This window comes from Microcaecilia unicolor, chromosome 4 (assembly GCF_901765095.1).
Source record: "Microcaecilia unicolor chromosome 4, aMicUni1.1, whole genome shotgun sequence".
NCBI classification, from domain to species: Eukaryota; Metazoa; Chordata; class Amphibia; order Gymnophiona; family Siphonopidae; genus Microcaecilia; species Microcaecilia unicolor.
This window is the reverse complement of record NC_044034.1, coordinates 77,464,551-77,479,073: the sequence shown is the minus strand read 5'-3', so window position 1 is coordinate 77,479,073 and position 14,523 is coordinate 77,464,551. Positions and strand designations below refer to the sequence as shown.

Below are 14,523 nucleotides of genomic sequence, written 5' to 3'. Positions count from 1 at the left end.
ATTGAGATGGACATTGGGGAAGCTACTGCTTAATCTTGGACCAGTAGCATGGAATGTTGCTACTAGTTGGGTTTCTGACAGGTACTTGTGACCTGGATTGGCCATTGTTAGAAACAGGATACTGGGCTAAATGGACCACTCGCCTGACCCAGTATGTCTATTCCAATGTTCTTATGGCAGGAATACACATGTAATGGGAAGATGGGAAGATGGTAGAACGAGAGGACATGAAATGAGATTGAAGGGGGGCAGACTCAAGAAAAATGTCAGGAAGTATTTTTTCGCGGAGAGAGTAGTGGATGCTTGGAATGCTCTCCCGCGGGAGGTGGTGGAAATGAAAATGGTAACGGAATTCAAACATGCGTGGGATAAGCATAAAGGAATCCTGTGCCGAAGGAATGGATCCTCAGGAGCTTAGTCAAGATCGGGAGGCGGGGCTGGTGGTTGGGAGGCGGGGATAGTGCTGGGCAGACTTAAACGGTCTGTGCCCTGAAGAGCACAGGTACAAATCAAAGTAGGGTATACACAAAAAGTAGCAAATATGAGTTATCTTGTTGGGCAGACTGGATGGACCGTGCAGGTCTTTTTCTGCCATCATCTACTATGTTACTATGTATGTTACTATGTAATGTAAGGGAAGGAATAGCCTAATGGTTAGACCCTGGTTCAAATCCCACTGCAGTTAAGTCATGGCTATCAGTCACATATCACAGTTGCTTCTGGGACAACGGCTTTTTAAAAAGTCAATATCAACAGGATTCTTATTAACTGCAATATACCAAACAGGAAAGTTTTTAATTTTTTTAGAAAATACATAATAGTTCCTGTCAGTCCTAATAGTGGAAGGAAGATGAGAACATAGTATTAGCCATCTTGGAAAAACGCACACCCTTAAAAGAGGGAGGCCGAAGTACAAGTGAACTGTATAGCCGTGCAGAGAAACGGGTCAATGGGGCAACTACTAAGTTTATCAATAGTTCTGACAACTCTGTGTAAAATCTGAATCATCAGACAAGCTGATTTATATAGAATTCTTTCCTGACATTGGATGCAGATTAGCTATATGAGAAGAAATGCTACTAAACTTACTAAGTTTGAATATTAATCTAACCGAGGTTGTAGCTTTTCTAGAAACCTAGAAGCTAGCCCCAAATAAAGGACATTGCAATAATCGAGGTGCAGCAATATTAATAACTGTACCAATAGAGTGAAAGTGATTTTCTTAAAACAGGAATGAACCAGACATAGTTTCCTCAATATAAAAAATGTTTTTCTCCACAGATGATTTATTTGTGGTTCAAAAGATAAAAAAGAGCCTAAAACTATACCCAGAACTCTGGACTAACTGGCAGAATAACATCAGCATCTAGATTTATAGAAGTAGGTGTAATAACACCAGGATTTTTGAACCATATGATCTTAGTTTTGTTGGAGTTAGGTTTTAGCATGTTATCTAAGGCCCAGCATTGAATCCTCTTCATGTAGCCCTTCACTCTTTCTGAGATATCTACTACTACTACTACTTAACATTTCTAGAGCGCTACTAGGGTTACGCAGCGCTGTACAATTTAACAAAGAGAGACAGTCCCTGCTCAAAGAGCTTACAATCTAATAGACAAGTGAACGGTCGGTCCGATCGGGGCAGTCAAATTGGGGCAGTCTGGATTCACTGAACGGTAAGGGTTAGGTAATAACATTAGCATAAGAAAGAAGAAACTTCCCCAGGGTTCATCTCAATTTTACCCAAAAGAGCCATAAATAAAAATTAAAAAGCAAGGAAGATAGGAGAGAACCCTGAAGAACTCCACAGCCTGGAGACCACAATTTAGAGAGCAGATTATTTTTCCAACCAGAACAACTTTGGTTCTTCAGAAAATCCTGAAACCAAGTAATAACTGTACCTGCAAGGCCAATTTCACTTACTACTACTACTACTTAACATTTCAAGAGCGCTACTAGGGTTACGCAGCGCTGTACAATTTACTCATTCAATCAAGAGAGTATGGTCCACAGCAAGAAAAAAGGCAGATATGGCAAACTGAAATAGTATAGTCTGTCCACCCAGACTTAGTTGTCTCTTAATATGTGATATTAAGACCAATAAAAGAGTTTCACTGCTAGGGGCAGATCTAAACCCAAAGAATACAGACAGGAAAATTTCTCCAAATAAGTAGAAAATAATAAACTCATATTTTATCAATAAACGCTGCCTCTGTCCTTACATCGAGAAGGTAAATCTTATCCCAATTGTACATGCCATAACTTCAAGACTGGATTACTGCAATGCACTATACAATGATCTGACTACAAAGGGCCTGCACCAGCTCCAGTTGATTCAGAATGCAGCAGCAAGACTCATGGAAGGTTGCAAGCGACGTGACAATATCACACCATTTTTGCAAAAACTTCACTGGCTACCAGTACAATACAGGCCTAAATTTAAAATTCTATGTCTGATCTTCAAGGCCCTGAAAGGAAATGGCCCTGAGTACCTGAAAAATAGGATGATCCTCCACACACCACCAAGGACACTAAGGTCCTCCCAAGGACTTTCACTAACCACACCTTCTCCAAAAGACATTACATGATGTGATACCCGGAGTAGCCACCACACTCTGGAATGCACTGCCTGAAAGGCTGCGCTTAACACAAGACTATCTCTACTTCAGGATGCAGGTGCAAGTTTGGCTCTTCAATTTACTGGAAGAAGTAACTAACTCGTTAGTCTCACTCAGGTTGCATATACTGCAGGAGGACATGTTTACCTACTTCTACTCTAGCACAGATAACATTTAACCATTTCTCTGACCTCATGTGCAACTTTCTTTAAATCAATCACCTTACTTTCTAACTCTTCCTACTTTCTTACCCTTCTATATGTTACATCTTTGCTTTACCCTTCGCTATCACCTATAATGTTCTATTACGTATTGTGTTGGCATTGTAAATAGTATACCATGCCATACTTTGTATTGTTTTTGAATATTTTTACTGCTGTAATTGTCTATTGCTCATGCTTGATCTATTCTTATTGTACACCGCCTCGAGTGAATTCCTTCAAAAAGGCGGTAAATAAATCCTAATAAATAAATAAATGTTTCAGTAATTAGTGAGGAGAGAAATGCTAGCGACTGGGCAGTAGCTAGATGGTAAAGCTAAACCCAGCCCTTGCCCTTTTGGAATAGGTGTCAATATAATTTGCCCCATATCAAGAGGTAAAGAGCCTGAATGTAACAGATCATTAATACTTGCAATTAAACCACTGCAGTATAACTAGAGGTATGGAAGAAAGCAAAAGACACTGGGCAAGCATCAAGAAAACAATAAGAATGTGCTGTTTTCAATAGAAAAGCGTGAATTTCATCAACAGTAATAGGTTGGAATGAGTCCCATATTCGATCAGTAGGGAACAGTCAGCCAAGAGCCAGAGCGTTCTTATTAGGCTTTGTAGAGCAGGCAAATTGTTCTCGTCTCAAACCTGATCGAGTCTGGGTCACCTTATTCGAAAAGTAATCAGAAAGTTCCTGGGAGAAGAAGTTTGAGAATTAATCGCCTACAGGAGGTAAAGCTGTTAATTCATTCACTAAGGAAAACAATTTCTTAGTATTAAGATTTTCAGATCCAATTAGCTTACTATAATATGCTTTTCTAGCAATATCAGTTTTCCTTTTTTTATTGTTTGAATTGTAACTTCCAAGAGGATCTATCAGTCAAATCTTTAGTTCTACGCCATCACCTCTCTAATCATCACCACTCCTGCTGCATAGTACAAAGCTCATCTGTAAACCAAGGAGAGCGTTTATTACTCCAATCTTCTTAGATACAAAATCTCAACTGGACTTTATGGAACAAATACCTGAATCTCTGGATAATCAAATGCTTGGTTCATCATATGTCAAGTCCACCACTTCAGTCCAAAAAAGACTGGCATTAATTATCCCCCTAGAGGACACAGATTTTAATTGTTCCCTGTTCGTAGATTTACTCAGGCAAATGTTCAAAATAAAATCCAGTAACAATCAAACTGAGGAATCAAGGAAATTGTGTTAATTATCCAATTTGTTTGTGCTTGCTATTCAGTTAATGTTTCTACAATGCGTGAGCGGGCTTACACGCAGTTCTCACCTATCATTTTAGCCTCTTCTTCAGTGAGCGTTTTGCTTAGGTATGTTTTCTTGACTCGTAGAGTGTTTCCAGAAGGGAGAACAGCCCCGGTGACTGGCATTGGAGGCTCTCCATCTTTCTGTTGCAGGCTGTCGGCAATCACTAAGAAGGCCCTTAAGCCAATGTTCATTCTCTGTGGATTGGGAATGAGAATGTGAATCAAATAAACCATGCATACCAGTCATAGTTTATACTTTGTTTTAAGGAAACTATCTATCTGTGGCAATAACAGACATAATTCAAACAATGCTGACAATGCAGTAATAATTGGATTATGCTAAGCATGGCTGCCTCATCTTCCAAAAACACCATTAGCTGGAATTACAGGCTAGGACACAGGGACACTATAAAAATATGCTCACAGAACTAATCCACAGATTCAATTTCAAACTCTGTAGATATACCCATACGAATTGCTTTAAATTAAAAACTGTGCTATTGCAATCCTGTCACTGCCAAGTGGAAAATCCTTTGACATGCAATAGGTTTTACCGGATTGCCAGTTTCCCCATATATAATGATGATAGATTCTGCCCTGGGAATGCCTCCTCAAAACACAGCAAAGTATGCATGTTGCTGCACCATGCACCTATGCTCATCTGCTACAAATGAGTAATTTTCAGACAGCCAATTTACAACAGTAAAATACTTGCAGGTACCACTTTGAAAATTGCATCCCTATGACCTAAATATATGTGCGTGGTAAAAGGGAGATATGATAGAGCCAATACAAATGTGGCCCGATTCTATATATAGCGCCTAAAATTACTGCACATTAGGCAATCATGCCTAAGCATATTCTAAATACGGCACGTAAATCTACGTGCGGTATTTAGAATGCGCATAGGTGTAGTTCATGCAACTAAATCTATATGTCCATTTACACCAACGAAAAGCTACTGTAAATCCCCGCATATAGATTAGATGCACTGGCCCATATTTTATAACAACAAGCATAGATTTTGCAACACCCATGAAATGCCCATTTCTACGCCCCTAAGCATGCCCTTTTTGCCTGTGCGCGTTAGAATTTACGCACAGTACATTATAGAATACGCTTAGCAATGTACATGCTATGCATGAAGTTATAGAATATGCCTAGATTTATGTGCAGCACCGCGCATAAATCTAAGCATGCTATAGAGAATCTGGGGGATAGGAGGTAATTTTCTATTGATCACCTAAAGTTAGGCACTGGGATGGTGCTCACTAAGTGCTAATTCTATACTGGCACACGAACAACCATCATTAATGGTTGAAACCAGGGGCGTAGCCAGACCGGCGGGAGGGGGGGTCCAGAGCCCGAGGTGAGGGGCACATTTTAACCCCCCCGGCACTGCCGACCCTCCTCCCACCATTGCCGACCACCCCCACCACCGCCTCTGCCACCACCACCACCAACAACTTTGACCCCCCCCCCCCGTCGACGACCCTCTCGACCCTCCTCCCGCCGCCAACCCTCCACTGCTGCCGCTGTCGCCTACCTTTGCTGGCGGGGGACCCCAACCCCCGCCAGCCGAGGTCCTCTTCTTCCTTCGTTCTGTTTCTGAGTCTGAGTCTGACTTCCTGCATGTACAACATGCAAGACATCAGACTCAGAAACAGAACGAAGGAAGAAAAGGACCTCAGCTGGCGGGGGTTGGGGGGTCTCCCGCCAGCAAAGGTAGGCGACAGCGACGGTGGGTTGGCGACGGGAGGGGGAGGGTCGAGAGGGTCGTCAGCAGGGGGGGTCCCGGGCCAAATCATCTTATTTTTTTTTCCATGTTTTATTTTGTTTGATTTCTATTGATACACATCTGATTTGAAACCCTTGAACGGCAAGTTGCTACGAATTGATAGAGTGAGATTATTCCAAGTAAAAGGTGACAAAAAAATAAAAGGATCTATTACTAGTTGATTGTAGTTGCGCTAATTTTGGATTTGGCAAGACTAAATGATGGTCATTCAAGGAGCAAAGAACTCAAACTAGGACAATAGGGATTTGTATGACTAATCTGGGGCACCAAGTCTGAAAGCTTTAAAAGTAAGGACGGCAACTTTACAAATGAAAAAGGCATACCCTGCCGATCCAACATAAATGCCTGATATCTGCAACACAACAAAACTAACATACATAATGGACATAACACAACTCTTCCGTTATACGATGCCCTAATGTGGCTGTGCCACGTGAACTTTATCTTACCACAACATCACTTTGTATTTGTTCATACCGGAGTCTGCAAACGCCTCTCCGGTACTATGTAAGCCACACTGAGCCTACAAATAGGTGGGAAAATGTGGGATACAAATGTAATATAATACGTTGTAAAAAATATATAAATGATCCTCTGTTCTACTGGTAGCCGATTCATGCATAAGTGCGGCATGTCCCTGACCTGCCCAGGTCCGCTTCTCACTGCGTTGCATACTATGGATTTCACATATGCATCTTATTGGTTAACACCAATTAGCAGCTCATTAAACAAATTACACGCATAGCTGCCCTTATTCTATAACTGGCACTCACAACTTTGCACGCTAAGCGTTAAGTTGGGCACACAATTTTGTAGAATTAGGGGGGATAATTTACAAGTCACAGAAAATCAGAACTGTACTGTGAGGTTTTTCTGTTGCTGTACTACATTGTCTAGCTGCAATCAAACATATAAATGGCAAGTGACCGACTCACCTGCAAATGCGCAGTAGAGACTTCCCTCTCTGTCCCGCCCCCGCGTCAAGACGTGATGATGGAACAGAGAGGGAAACTGCACTGAGGAGTGCACCACATGGAAGGGGAGGGAGGGAACCGCCGAGGTCGCTACCGCTCCCCCCCACCCCCCCGGGGTCGCCGCCGGCCCCCCTCCACCCGGACCAGGCCCTCTCTTCATTGAACTTACAGCACTGAAATCGCAGCAGGCAGATCAGCTTCCATCAGCCTTCCTTCCCTGCCTGTGTCCCGCCCTCGCCGACGTTACGTCACATGAGGGCGGGACACAGGCAGGGAAGGAAGGACGACGGGAGGCGATCTGCCTGCTGTGGTTTCGGAGGTGAGGCGCTGTACATTTAATGGAGAGGAGAGGGCCCGGGTGGAGGGGGGGGCAGCAACCTCGGGGGAGGAGGGAGGGGAGGGCAGGAGAAATGCTGGACATAGGAGGTCTCAGAAGGAGGGGCTCTTGGAGCTGGGAGGGATGGACGGAGGGGAGCCTTGGAGCTTGGAGGGAGGAACGCCTTGGAGCTAGCTGGGAGGGAGGGACGGAGGGGGTCCTTGGAGCTGGGAGGGAGGGGCAGAGGGCCTTGGAGTTGGCAGGGAAGGAGGGAGGATGCTGGACATCGGAGGTCAGAAGGAGGGGGGCCTTGGAGCTGGGAGGGAGGAACAGAGGGGTGGCCTTGGAGCTGGCTGGGAGGGAGGGACGGAGGGGGCCCTTGGAGCTGGGAGGGAATGGGGCCTTGGAACTGGGAGGGAGGGACGGAGGGGGGCCTTGGAGCTAGGGGGAGGGGGGCCTTGGAGCTGGCAGGGGTGGGTGGGGGCCCTTGCAGCTGGGAGGGGAGGGGGAGGGAATGGGGCCTTGGAGCTGGGAGGGAGGGAGTTAGACATCAAAATAGAACATACCAATACTCGCCCGTTTTAACGGGCTTAACGGCTAGTATCTATATATAATAGTAGAAAATGCAATACAATATGGGTACTTGTATTCCATATCTTACCAAAAGGTTCAGAGCGGATTCCACAAAGAAATTTCATAGTACACCAGTCACAAAATTTAACATATGGTAAGATTTAATTGAGTCCCAAAACAATTATAGCACACATCTCTCAAATAAGGTCTTTACAGTCTTGCTAAATCTAAGGTAGGAAGGTTCAAGTCTAATATCAGGTGGTAAAGAATTTCAGAGCTCAGCTGCTTGATATGGAAAAGAGGCAGCATGAAATCTGGTATATTTAACTTTAACAGAAGGAAATTGTAAAGATAAAGTCAGTTTTCCTCACGAGGCTCTCATTGAATTACAGACTAGTGCCAAGCCCTGCATATAGCTACAGTGGTGGAAATAAGTATTTGATCCCTTGCTGATTTTGTAAGTTTGCCCACTGACAAAGACATGAGCAGCCCATAATTGAAGGGTAGGTTATTGGTAACAGTGAGAGATAGCACATCACAAATTAAATCCGGAAAATCACATTGTGGAAAGTATATGAATTTATTTGCATTCTGCAGAGGGAAATAAGTATTTGATCCCCCACCAACCAGTAAGAGATCTGGCCCCTACAGACCAGGTAGATGCTCCAAATCAACTCGTTACCTGCATGACAGACAGCTGTCGGCAATGGTCACCTGTATGAAAGACACCTGTCCACAGACTCAGTGAATCAGTCAGACTCTAACCTCTACAAAATGGCCAAGAGCAAGGAGCTGTCTAAGGATGTCAGGGACAAGATCATACACCTGCACAAGGCTGGAATGGGCTACAAAACCATCAGTAAGACGCTGGGCGAGAAGGAGACAACTGTTGGTGCCATAGTAAGAAAATGGAAGAAGTACAAAATGACTGTCAATCGACAAAGATCTGGGGCTCCACGCAAAATCTCACCTCGTGGGGTATCCTTGATCATGAGGAAGGTTAGAAATCAGCCTACAACTACAAGGGGGGAACTTGTCAATGATCTCAAGGCAGCTGGGACCACTGTCACCACGAAAACCATTGGTAACACATTACGACATAACGGATTGCAATCCTGCAGTGCCCGCAAGGTCCCCCTGCTCCGGAAGGCACATGTGACGGCCCGTCTGAAGTTTGCCAGTGAACACCTGGATGATGCCGAGAGTGATTGGGAGAAGGTGCTGTGGTCAGATGAGACAAAAATTGAGCTTTTTGGCATGAACTCAACTCGCCGTGTTTGGAGGAAGAGAAATGCTGCCTATGACCCAAAGAACACCGTCCCCACTGTCAAGCATGGAGGTGGAAATGTTATGTTTTGGGGGTGTTTCTCTGCTAAGGGCACAGGACTACTTCACCGCATCAATGGGAGAATGGATGGGGCCATGTACCGTACAATTCTGAGTGACAACCTCCTTCCCTCCGCCAGGGCCTTAAAAATGGGTCGTGGCTGGGTCTTCCAGCACGACAATGACCCAAAACATACAGCCAAGGCAACAAAGGAATGGCTCAGGAAGAAGCACATTAGGGTCATGGAGTGGCCTAGCCAGTCACCAGACCTTAATCCCATTGAAAACTTATGGAGGGAGCTGAAGCTGCGAGTTGCCAAGCGACAGCCCAGAACTCTTAATGATTTAGAGATGATCTGCAAAGAGGAGTGGACCAAAATTCCTCCTGACATGTGTGCAAACCTCATCATCAACTACAGAAGACGTCTGACCGCTGTGCTTGCCAACAAGGGTTTTGCCACCAAGTATTAGGTCTTGTTTGCCAGAAGGATTAAATACTTATTTCCCTCTGCAGAATGCAAATAAATTCATATACTTTCCACAATGTGATTTTCCGGATTTAATTTGTGATGTGCTATCTCTCACTGTTACCAATAACCTACCCTTCAATTATGGGCTGCTCATGTCTTTGTCAGTGGGCAAACTTACAAAATCAGCAAGGGATCAAATACTTATTTCCACCACTGTAGGTGCTAAACCATGTAAAATTCTAAACACAATAGTACATATTTTAAAAAAAAAGCATCAGGCACAAATCATGAGCCAGTGAAGTTTGATTAAAGCTAGGGTGCCTCTATCTGCATAATATGCTTGATTGAGCAGTCTAAGCTGCCTGTTACTGCCTCTTTCAGGACAATTAGGGCTGCCGAGAGACTGAGCCAGGCCCGGGGAAGGGCCACCGCTGCCGGGCCCATCCCAGGACCGCCGCTGCCACCCATTAGACCGCTGCGTAGCCAGACCACAAAAATTGGGGGGGGGGGGGGGGGGGGGGGAACGACACATTTTGTGCCACCTCCCTGCCCCCTGCCACAGCTCCACATACCTTGGCTGGTGGGGGTCCTTAAGTCCCACCAGTCGAAGTCTTCCTCCAGCACTGTTCTCCGCTGAATTGCCTACACCACGACGTGAGGGGAAATGCGGCGGAGGACAGCGCTGGAGGAAGGCTTCTGCTGGTGGGGCTTGGGGATCCCCGTGGCCTAGCCAGCCAACCCAGACGCCCTGAAGTCCTGTGACTGCTCCTCTCCAGCCTCTAAGGGGGGCTCGGTGCAGGAGTTTTCTCTCTCCTGCTCTTGTCAGTACACAATCACCCAGGTCCCGTCAGGAGCAGGAGAGAGATAGACCCCAGCGCCAGGCTCCCCTTGGAGGCCAGGCCTGGAGGAATCTTGCCGCCACCCTCTCAGTGGGCCTGGAGTCAGTGAATGTAGAAGGAGTAAATAGGTAGATGACAAAACACCTACACACACTGCCTATGTCATCTCACCCATCAGTACATATGCCATACAATGGAGAGGTCCAGGAAAAGCAGTAAGGCCCTTTGAGATCTAGGGAAACCAGGATTAAAATTTCACTGATACCCCTTTTGACTGATTTATTTATTTATTACACTTATAACCCACCTATACAAACATCTAGGCAAGGTACAATAAAACATTCATAAAAAAACAAAAACAAAACACAATCTTACAAATCACAAACTCTAAAAACTCAGAACCCCCATCAGCTAAATGCCCTAGAAAATAGACAGGTTTTTAGCAGTTTATTTAACTCTGGGGCAAGTCATTTAATTCTCCATTGCCTCCTCTGGGGATGAGAAAATACCTATAGTACCAGAATTTAAACTGCCTTGAACTGCTACTGAAAGGTGAGAGATAAATTCTACATTCCACAGATGAATAAGTCATGTTGTGAGTCTCACAGTGGGGGTGGATTCAGTAGTAACATCATTTATTTATTTGAACTTACTTAATCATCTCTATCAAATAACTCTAAGCAATTTCCAACGTTAGGAAACAGGGATGCAGAAATATGGAACAGTCTCCCCCAGAAGGCGGTGAGGACTAAAAGAATCCAAAGCATGCATGGGATGAACACAGACAATACTGTGAGAAGCTGTGAAAGCAGGAGGATCTAGCAAGGTTTCTGGTACTGCACACAAGTAGAGAAATTAGGTTTTGCAGTCCTTATCTGCCATCCTATTCTATTAGCCAAACACTGAACAGGTTTCAAATTATTTCTATATATAGTGACGCTATACATATAGCAAATGTTGCTGAGTATTCAAACACAGTTATATTTATAAGGTATAAGTAGCAGCACATATCAATGCCTCTACATGTAAAAACTGTAAATGTTGCCACTGTGAGGGCAATTTAATAAATCTTTTTCACAAGTAAAAGACCTCTTATAATATTAGGTCACTTATAAAAGTACAGCCAGTGCAAGCTGATGTCTACTTGTAGAGTAGACTGGCTCAGAGGAGAGGTTATGGCAGAAGAAGGCTTTATCTTAGAAAATATGCCATACTCTATTTATACCTTCAATCTAGGCATGATTTCTGCAGGATTTGTGTTAGTATTTTATAAAGACACATAGGAGCCTAGCCAGCTTATTTTCGAAAGAGAAAGACGCCCATATTTTGACCCAAATCGGGAGGTGGGCGTCTTTCTCTCATGGGCGCCCAAATCGGTATAATTGAAAGCCGATTTTGGGTGCCTCCAACTGCACTCTGTCGCGGGAACGAACAAAGTTGATGGGGGCGTGTCGGAGGCGTGGTGAAGGCGGGACTGGGGCATGTTTATCAGCCGAGGAGAGATGGGCGTGCTCGGCCGATAATGGAAAAAAAAGGGCACCAGAAGCAAGAATTTGGGTCACTTTTTTTGGACCCTTTTTTTTCATGAACAAGTCCCCAAAAAGTGCCCCAACTGCCCAGATGACCACCGGAGGGAATCGGGAATGACCTTCCCTGACTCCCCCAGTGGTCACTAACCCCCTCCCACCCAAAAAAAAAAAAAAGAACTGTCAAAACTTTTTTTTCCAGCCTGTATGCCAGCCTCAAATGTCATACCCAGCTCCATCACAGCAGTATGCAGGTCCCTGGAGCAGTGGGTGCAGTGGACTTTAAGCAGGTGGACCCAGGCCCATCCCCCCTACCTGTTACACTTGTGCTGCTAAATTGGAGCGCTCCAAACCGCCCCCAAAACCCACTGTACCCACATCTAGGTACCCCCCTTCAGCCATAAGTGCTGTGGTAATGGTGTAGAGTTGTGGGGAGTGGGGTTTGTGGGGGGGATTTGGGGGGCTCAGCACCCAAGGGAAGGGAGCTATGGACTTCATAGGTAGTTAACTTTTTTTTTAATTGTTACAAGTGCCCCCTAGGTTGCCCGGTTGGTGTCCTGGCATGTCAGGGGGACCAGTGCACTATGAATCCTAGCCCCTCCCACGACCAAATGCCTTGGATTTGTTCATTTTTGAGCTGGGCGCCTTCGGTTTCCATTATCGCTGAAAACCGATACCGCCCAGCTCAAATCCACCCAAATGTGATGCATTTGTCCGGCACAAACCGTATTATCGAAACAAAAGATGGCCACCCATCTTTTTCGAAAATACAGTCTGTCCTGCCCCTTCACGTACATGTCCTCAGAGATAGGTGCCCGTGGAGATGGGCATTCACGTTTGATTTTGCCCCTCTATGGGGCTCATTTTCAAAACAACAACAACAACAACGTCCAAAAGACATCATACGGTGGTAGATGGACGTTTTTCTCACAAAAACATCCAACTTGCAATTTTCGACACTCCGAGACAGATATTCAGGCTGCAGGAATTAGCCCAGCTAACTCCCACAGTCAGTGCTGAGCCCAGACATTCAATGCCAGGCCGCTTCTGGTGACTGGTATTGAATATCCAGTTTATTTTTGTCCAGTTCAAACTTGATATAACCGGCTATCCACTAGCCTGCCATGCCCCACTGAAAATTTATGGATAGCCAATTATGGTGCATTTAACCGGCCAGCTCTTAATCCTAGCTGGTTAAATGCTTTTGAATATTGGGGGGGGGGGGGGGGGGGGGGGTCCAATTTTACACATTTTTCTCCACAGTTCATTCAAATTTCAAGGGGGCCTGTTGAGAGTGGGACCTGGGTGGCACCAAAAGATATGACATTTTTCTGCAATAATGAAACAAAATGAAAACATCTAAGACCTTTTCGGCTAGACCTGTTTGAGTCACGAATAAGTGACCAAAAGGTGCCCTAAATGACTAATACCAGTCTCTTTTACAGCTTCAGATATGATGGCCATTCTTGTTAGAGTGGTAGGAGGCATGTCCCAGGAATAGCCTAGTGGTCGGTGCAGTGGACTATATAGAGAACGGGACCCAGGCACATATCTCACTTTAACTGGTACACTTGTGGTAAGCCCTCCAAAAACCCTATAATACCTACTGCACTCACATATAGGTTACACGTGCAAACTTGGAGAGCTATTGTAGTGGTGTACGGTGAGGTACAGTAGGTTTTTGTCTGTTCCTAGAGGGTTCACCATACAATATAAGGGGGTTATGGTGACATGTGGACCTGGGACCTTCTACGTGAAGTCCACTGCAGTGCCGCCTAGAGTGCTCCACTGCTCTGCTGGGATGTCTATGTGGCCAGTCTACTAAGAATGATGGCTCCCAGACATTCCAATGGCTGTTTTGGGGGCATTTTTCTCTTGGAATTTTCCAAAATGGTTCCAAAAGAAAAATGCAGCAAGCATAAAACTTCTAGAAAAAGGCAATTTTCAAAGCAAAAAGATAGACTTTTTCCAGTTCAAAAATGGCTATGTTCGCTACTCGATTTTTAGCAAAACGTTCAAAATTGGACTTAGATGTTTTATCAAAAATTCCCCTCCATGTTTCTTTATAAAACAAGCTTAAAACACGCACCTTCTCTATTACAAACCAAAGTGCCATGTTATAAAAACTACCCTCTATACATATACAGTGGGGGAAATAAGTATTTGATCCCTTGCTGATTTTGTAAGTGTGCCCACTGACAAAGACATGAGCAGCCCATAATTGAAGGGTAGGTTATTGGTAACAGTGAGAGATAGCACATCACAAATTAAATCCGGAAAATCACATTGTGGAAAGTATATGAATTTATTTGCATTCTGCAGAGGGAAATAAGTATTTGATCCCTCTGGCAAACAAGACCTAATACTTGGTGGCAAAACCCTTGTTGGCAAGCACAGCGGTCAGACGTCTTCTGTAGTTGATGATGAGGTTTGCACACATGTCAGGAGGAATTTTGGTCCACTCCTCTTTGCAGATCATCTCTAAATCATTAAGAGTTCTGGGCTGTCGCTTGGCAACTCGCAGCTTCAGCTCCCTCCATAAGTTTTCAATGGGATTAAGGTCTGGTGACTGGCTAGGCCACTCCATGACCCTAATGTG

The 14,523-nt window shown here is 44.6% G+C and overlaps 1 protein-coding gene across 1 annotated transcript in view; it reads right to left on the bottom strand.

The window, feature by feature from the left end:
- Positions 1-14,523, bottom strand: part of FRY (FRY microtubule binding protein) — a 449,190-nt gene that overhangs the window by 288,329 nt on the left and 146,338 nt on the right. Inside the window, 1 exon segment of the mRNA XM_030200365.1 lies at positions 4,126-4,297. Within this exon segment, the coding sequence (XP_030056225.1) occupies positions 4,126-4,297 (172 nt within the window).